Source organism: Austrofundulus limnaeus, unplaced genomic scaffold, assembly GCF_001266775.1.
Source record: "Austrofundulus limnaeus strain Quisiro unplaced genomic scaffold, Austrofundulus_limnaeus-1.0 Scaffold876, whole genome shotgun sequence".
NCBI classification, from domain to species: Eukaryota; Metazoa; Chordata; class Actinopteri; order Cyprinodontiformes; family Rivulidae; genus Austrofundulus; species Austrofundulus limnaeus.
The window spans coordinates 86968-95359 of record NW_013953278.1 but is presented as its reverse complement, the minus strand read 5'-3'; the positions used below and the strand labels follow the sequence as shown (position 1 = coordinate 95359).

Genomic DNA, 8392 nt, shown 5'->3' with positions numbered 1-8392 from the left:
GTAAATAAATGATCTCGTTTATTATTAGATCAACTAAAGTCACTGTCTCACGTTCACTTATTGTGTGGTCCCATATTTACAGAGGGGTTGTTTTTTCCTTAAACAGAAGAACCCGTGAATTTCCTCATAACTTTTGTTATGAGAAAAGTAGATTTTATCCCTACACAACCCTACTTGGATAAAGCCGAAGACGATGGATGGATGGATGGATGGATGTATGGATGGATAAACAACAAAATGTGGATTTCTGGACATTTTTATAAAACAAAACAGAAATTAATAGGCTGCTGAATGGGTTTAATCAGATGAAAAGCATAAAATATGATTGATAAATACAAGATCTTGGACTTCGAAAATGATCAAAGATTCAGTGATTTAAGTTTTGATTTTAGGATCTTAAATGCTCCTCCACCTTTAAATGATTTTATTTACAAGTATGCATCCAGAATAACACTAGGTCTCAAACTAGAGGGGATTGTGTTGTTGTAAAACAGGAAAGGTCACATCTATCAGAGGAACTAGAACTTATCAGAGACGGTGACAGTTATTCCATTTTTAAAAGAAACTTAAAGTTTGGCTGAAAGAAAATCGGTCATGCGTTCACCTTTAACATAATTTAACTGTAGACCTTGTAGACTGAGGAGTTGTGTGTTTGTTGGGCAGTGTTGAATTTTGTGCACTTGTTTTATGAACTGTTGAACTTTTTTATCTGCTAGAGATGAAATTTAGCGGTTGTGCTAATTCTGGCGCATTTATACTCAGAATATTAATTGATGTGCATTGTCCTTTTAAATAAATAAATAAATGAAATCATTTCGGCTCACAACACAACTCGATGCACATCAAACCGTCATTTTAAGAAAATAAAATGCGGTGTAGATTATTTATTATAACTCCTACTTGGCCTAACAACACAATTCAATAACTGGTTTAAAGTTTGAAGTCTCTGTTTTTGACTCAAATAGAAACAGAGCCTCAGAGGGCGGATCCTTCCTGCTGGAGCGATTTAAACTGGCCATGTGATGTGGACGTTATCAGTTAATCTATTGGAACAGATTTTAAACTAATAAAACATTTTTAAACAATCATAAGTCGATTTAATTGTTTGCTTCTCTAGTTTGGTGTCAGATTTCTGCTCCTCTATGTTGACATAGATGCTAACAGTGGATGGGATAGGTGGGGCTCACTCTAGTGTTGTTCAACTCTATGGTCCAGCTTCATCAGGGACACAATTTTTATTTATTAATTGTGCAGTATGTTTCCTTCTGTCGTGTGCAAATGTGAATTTAACCCCCTAACGTTTAGGGCTGTGTTTTGGCAAGAATTTGATGATACGATGCATATCATGACAGAGGGGTCACGATACGATATATCCCGATATATTGCGATACTGTAAGCAAGGCGATATATTGCGATATATTGCGATTTTTTTTGTCCAAAAGTTCTATTAAATAAAAACCTCTTACAGTAAAAAAAAAATGAAAAACCATAATTCCAATATCACATAGACATACTTTTAATACATTTAGCTGTGTTCTGCTTTGTATGCGTTTTATTTTATTTGTTTCATATTTCTTATTTCATCCATGTTTTCAATTATTAGACTAAATTTGACAATAAATAGTTTGAAAATATATTTTTTGCAGCTTTTAGTTTTTAATATTAATTTACAATATGGTCACCCAACACTTAACAATAGCCTCTACCTCAAGAGGTAGAGGAGCCAAATGTCTGGCTCACTGCTGCCAACTAGTGGTCAGAGACTGAACTACAACATAAAAATGAACGGCATGCAGGAAAGTTGACATTTTAAAACTTAATAAAAAAATCGATACAGGGCTTTAGAATATCGATACAGTATCGGGAAATGAAATATCGCGATATTTCAGTGTATCGATATTTTCTTACACCCCTACTAACGTTGCCTCTGTGACTTTATTTCTGTTTCCTTTAATATTACACTTTTTAACCTCTTTTACCTCATCTTCCTCATTTTAAATATCCTTGTCTTCCTCCTCAGCTCGAGAATTCACCGACAGCACTTCTTAGAAAACGTTGCCAATATCGTCCTAGAAGTTTCGCAAAAAAAATGAAAGTTTTTGCCTTTTTTTTACACGAATCAGCCTGTCAAAATAAAAGCTGTAACACGCGACCGTTTAGTGGTTTAGTCCCAAGATAGTTTTAATTAGCCTCCAACATGGAGGACCTGCAGTGTGACACACGTACATCAAGATGTTGATGCTCAAACGATACATCGCAGCCTTTATCAGCCCACATGATGCAACACTTCCTTCCTGTGCAGTAGATCAGATTTATCGTCTCCGTTCAGCATCAGGACCGCCTGCCTGCTGCAGGAGGTGAGTGAACAGAGGAAGTGAAGAGATTTGACCAGGGCTGTAAACMTGCTCAGATAAACACAGGTGTGTGTGACACGCTGTGTGGGGCTTCAGCCATCAATATTTACAGTTTCCATTATAGGTGGAAGACATCGATTATTTGAAGAGGTGAGGGGCTTTTATTCTTTTGCATCGTCTCTCAGACACTTCCTCGATCGATACAGAACATAAATTTCTTCTGTATATCTGAAATACCTTTTTTTTTTTTTCCTCTCCTGTGGTGCCGTTCTCATGTTTGGTGATTTATACGGAGTCCTGGAAGGTTGATTTTTATTCAGGCAGGGCTGATGAGTCCAAGGTCATCCATCGGCTCTGTGTTACCTCAAAAAACACTCAACACCTAACGATGCAGGTCACTCTGTTTGTTTTTACTTTCTCTGTGCAGCAGATTCACAAGCAGCCCTGAGGTAAATGATCCGATTACAGAGTCAGATATTCAGCAGCAGCTTGGATAAATGTAAACTCTGCTCCTTAAACAGACAAACAGTGGAAGAAAGCGTCCAGTTAGACTTCCTGTTGTTTAATCTGACACACAGGAGGAAGAAAATACTCCCGAGTGGAGCGATCTTTTGGTATATTTGGATTATTGATCTTGACCATCAGATTTCAGTGGTTTTGATATGAGTGCTGTGATATTTTAGTCTTTCCTGGATGTGCGATTGTTTATAGAACAGAATGAACCCAGAAGTTTGGAGCCCGGCCGGTCACACTGGATTAAAAACAAGTTATCTCGTGGCCACGCGTTATTTTGTGGCCAGTTTCCATACAGAGACTGGTGATTGTTTACATGGACAAGGTTGAATTAATTAGTTTTAATTATATGGAATCTGTGACATTATTCAGTCTCTTATGTTAGCCATGAAGTAATTCTTAGCATTAAAYGTTGCAGCTGTAAGACAAAGCTGACAACTGGAGTTGTTTGTCCAACAGGCTTCTCTCTCACTCTGTGATTTGGCTGCAGAAGGAACCAGAGTTTTGTTCAGGAACACAGTAAAAATATTAATTTTCCGACACATACCTGAGGTGTTTACCATCTCATAAATAGCCTAATATGAAAGAAGAACCGTTCGTTTAGATTAAAAACACCAAATAATGATAATATTAAGTGTGAGGAAGACAGTTAAACACAAAAACATTTTCATATGGCAATAATCTGACCCCAATATCTCACACAGACACACAGCTGCTTAAAATGATCTTATGGCCATGTTATTTAGCTTGTGGCCACACATTATTTAGTTCATGACCACACAATATTTAGCTTGTGGCAACTCATCATTTATCTAATGACCACGCATTGTCTTGTGGTCACTCATTATTTAGCTCATGGCAAAACATTATCTTGTGAACATTGCTTATTTAGCTTGTGGTCACACATCATTTATCTAATGACCACGCATTATCTTGTGGCCGCAGATTTACCTTGACGTTGCATTATTCATCTTGTTGCCATGCAATTTTTAGCTTGTGGCAATGCATTTTCTTGTGGCCACACATTATTTAGTTCATGGCCACACATTATTTAGTTCATGGCCACACATTATTTAATTCATGGCCACACAATATTTAGTTCATGGCCACACAATATTTAGCTTGTGGCAACTCATCATTCATCTAATGACCACGCATTATCTTGTGGCCACACATTATTTAGTTCATGGCCACACATTTTTTAGTNCAATATTTAGCTTGTGGCAACTCATCATTCATCTAATGACCACGCATTATCTTGTGGCCACACATTATTTAGTTCATGGCCACACATTTTTTAGTTCATGACCACGCAATATTTAGCTTGTGGCAACTCATCATTCATCTAATGACCACGCATTATCTTGTGGCCACAGATTTACCTTGCAACGGTGCATTATTCATCTTGTTGCCATGCAATATTTAGCTTGCGGCAATGCATTTTCTCGTGGCCACACATTATTTAGTTCATGGCCACACATTATTTGGCTTGTGGAAACACATCATCTATCTAATGACCACTCATTATCTTGTGGCCACTCGATATTTAGCTCATGGCTGCATGTTATCTGTCTAATGGCACTACATTATCTTGTGAACACACATTATATAGCTTGTGGCCACACATTGCTCATGTCATGGCCACAGGTTATTAACTTTGTGGCAGCAGGGTGTTTCTCTTCTAGCCATGTATTATTTAGCTTGTGACCACTTGTGGCCACCCACTATGTATCTCTAGGCCATTCATTATTTAGCTCCTTGCCACGTGATATTTATCTTGTGGCCAATCATTCTTTAAATCGTGGCCACACATCATTTCTCTCATAGCCGCACATTATTTATCTTGGGGCTGTGTGTTATTCATCTTGTGGCCCCATTATTTATCTCATGGCCACAGCTTATTTATTTCCCGGCCATGTATTTTTTTATCTGGTGGCCACACATTATTTACCTTGTGGACACATAATATTGATCTTGTGGCCAGACAGGCACTGTACAGAAGTCACATCAGGTTTTGTCGTTTTTTAATCCTCCTGCTGCCCTTGGGTCAAAACGACCCAACAGGTTTTACAGTTTGCAGAAACGGGCTGCCTAAACGTGACCTTCGTTCATTTACCAACACAAATACTTTGTCATTGCGTGTTTTTGTTGTGTGCGTGTGTTCAGGGTGTGACTTACTGCGGGGAGAGCTCTGCCAGCAGCCTGACCATGGCCAACGTTCCCTGGCACCAGGAGGTGGTCGCCTTCGTCCAGCAGCTGGCCGACATGCTGCCTCAGTACGAGATGGCCTGCGAGCACGAGCACTCCAACTGTCTGCTCATCGCACACACCAAGGTAAGACGTCCGCTCACCAGGGTCGAATATGAAGCTGAGTATTTTACTGCACAGCCTTGTTTTGTTTTGTTTCACTGCACAACAGCTCTGTTATCCAGGAGGCCGGCTGAGTAAATATAATCCTCTCTCATTACCAGAAACATTAATTCCCAACAGGCGCTACGTTCACGGCCTCATTAGTGATGCGGCAGGAAGCTCTCCTGTAGAAACATGTAACAGTCGAGGCTCCACAGTGAGGCGTCTCCAGCAGGAAGCTCTTTAACTCTGCAAATAAGTGTTAGTCCTTCATGAACACACGCTGACTCTTTATTACTTACTGTTGTTAAAAATAAAACTGTCATTTTTATATCCTTACTCTAAACCAGTGGTTCCCAACCTCTTTTCATCTACTCTAAACAAGATCAAATAACATTTAATCTTTTATAACTGAAGCTGTACTGAATCTAAATCAGCAAATACTATGTAAAGCACTAAAGTCAAAAACATCAATATATAGTTTTTTGATTAAATGGACATACCACCCTGTACACRCCAGATCTGATGTCAGAAGATAAGCAGGGCTGGGCTCGGTTAGTACTTGGATGGGAGACCACCTGGTGCCATAAAACTAAGTTGCCCCACTTTGGAACATTAGCAAGAGAAAACCTTTGACCATAATAAGTCATAGGTCACCTTCTATGAATGTGCCCTCTGGTGCCCCCTGGTGCCCCTCATGTGCTCTCTGGTGGCCCTCATGTACCCTCTGGTGCCCCTCATGTGCTCTCTGGTGCCCCTCATATGCTCTCTGGTGCCCCTCATGTGCTCTCTGGTACCCCCCATGTGCCCTCTGGTGCCCCTCATGTGCTCTCTGGTACCCCCCATGTGCCCTCTGGTGCCCCTCATGTGCTCTCTGGTACCCCCCATGTGCCCTCTGGTGCCCCTCATGTGCTCTCTGGTACCCCCCATGTGCCCTCTGGTGCCCCTCATGTTCTCTCTGGTAATAATAATAATATTAATAATAATGCATTTTATTTATAAAGTGCCTTTCAGGACACCAAGGACTCTGTACAACAGAAAATAAACAAGTACAGATCCATGGACTGACCATGGACTGACCATGGACTGGTCATGGTCTGATCATGGACCGATCATGGACCGATCATGGACCGACCATGGACCGATCATGGACTGGTCATGGACTGGTCATGGTCTGATCGTGGACTGATCGTGGACTGATCGTGGACTGATCGTGGACTGACCGCGGACTGACCGTGGACTGACCGCGGACTGACCGTGGACTGATCATGGTCTGATCATGGTCTGATCATGGTCTGATCATGGTCTGATCATGGACTGGTCATGTTCTGGTCATGGACTGGTCATGTTCTGGTCATGGTCTGATCATGGTCTGATCGTGGACTGACCGTGGACTGATCATGGACTGACCATGGACTGGTCATGGACTGACCATGGACTGGTCATGGACTGATCTTGGACTGATCATGGTCTGATCATGGTCTGATCATGGACTGACCATGGACTGGTCATGGACTGGTCATGGACTGGTCATGGACTGATCATGGTCTGATCATGGTCTGATCATGGACTGACCATGGACTGGTCATGGACTGGTCATGGACTGATCATGGTCTGATCATGGACTGATCATGGACTGGTCATGGACTGACCATGGACTGACAGGGTTGTGGGGGGGGGAACATAGAAATGAGGACAACAAACAGATGTGTTTTGAGGTACAACAACACAACTGCTGATGGTTCAACACAACCGTTGAACACTGTGTGTTTCAGGTGTTGAAGCAGGAATAATCTCAGAACTTTAAAGGATTTGATCAGGTGGACCAGAGGAGAGCCTGAACTGTTGAACATGTTCAGCAGTGACTTCACTTCATTTGTAGCAGAAAGTTTCTGACCCGACACAGACAAGTCAGCAGGAACTGTTTGAACTGGGTCAGTCTGACATTTCTGCTCCCCTCCCTGGTTTTAGAAGAACTGCTTCACTTTTAGTTTTTACACGGACCTGGAGCAACTTTAAAGATGTTTTTCTGCCATAGAATAAAAAAAAATATATTATATATTTCCTAGTTTCATCATTGACAGGTTTACAAGTCTGTGAATCGAGTTATTTTTTTTTTTCATGTTTTACACCCCAATATTTTTAACTTTTGGTGTCGGGAGCTACAGCTCATGTAACAAAATGAATAAAGAACTCATCTGTTTGTTTCAGTTCAGGGTGAACGGTGAGTGGTGGACCTGGATCGACTACGAGCGGTTCCAGGAGCTGGTTCRGGCCCACGAGGACAGCGGGGGGCAGCGGAGCTTCTCAGCTCTGGACTACATGGCCAAGACCCCCGGCTGGGCTCTGTTCGGGGCTCAGGAGCAGGGCTTCGACCCTGAAGACACGCGCTTCCAGCGACGCAACAAAACYAAAGACATGTCAGGCTGCTGAAGGGTCGACACCAGGAAAAACACCTGGTTTCATTTTTTATGAAAAGTCTCTTTGTTCCGTTTTTAAGGATTTTCTTTGATTCTTTCTCAGGATTGGGTTTTAAGTTTTCCTATATTTTCAGCTTCTGTAAAATAAAAAAAAGAGCTACATTTAGAAACATTAAACATATTATGGTGTCYTGATCTAAACTAGTGAATGGTGAAAGAAAAAAAGTTTAGGTTGAACATATTTAGACAATTTCAGGCCTTTAAATTCACCACTCATCAGCTTTAAATTTGATTAAATACTAATAAATATATAAAATATGAATATTAAAGTACACAGGAGGAGCAGAATTGAAAATTAATCCCATTCATTGTAAGCGTTATGTGCCATGTCATTAAAATATCTTTATTATTTTAGTAAATCTTATTTCTGTTTGTTTCTAAATGAATAAATTGTGAATATTTTCATTAGTTTTAGAAGAACAGTGTCATCCTGTTGGACAGAAAACTGCTGTGGATGTTTTTCACTGTAATAAATTTATTTGAATAGTTTTCTTTTGTGATTTCTGAACTTAGACACTTTTTTAATAGATATTTTTTTATTTTAGCTCAGTTTCTCTGCTCCTAACATGTATATTTTAGTGTTTTTACAGCTCATTCTCTCCTAATCTGTGCAGCGTTTCTTAATATTTTMTCAGCTGACTCATGTCACTGAATTGATTCTTTTTTTCCACCTGATGATGTTCTGAGTCACTGGTG

The 8392-nt window shown here is 40.3% G+C and overlaps 1 protein-coding gene across 1 annotated transcript in view; it reads left to right on the top strand.

Annotated features, from left to right (window-relative positions):
- The window catches only part of tyw1 (tRNA-yW synthesizing protein 1 homolog (S. cerevisiae)), a gene marked incomplete in the record, with an annotated part of 43161 nt that extends 34976 nt beyond the window's left edge, over positions 1-8185 (top strand). The window contains 2 exon segments of the mRNA XM_014029260.1: positions 5034-5201; positions 7428-8185. Coding sequence (XP_013884714.1) covers positions 5034-5201; positions 7428-7649 — 390 coding nt within the window.
- Positions 8186-8392: the final 207 nt, after the last annotated feature.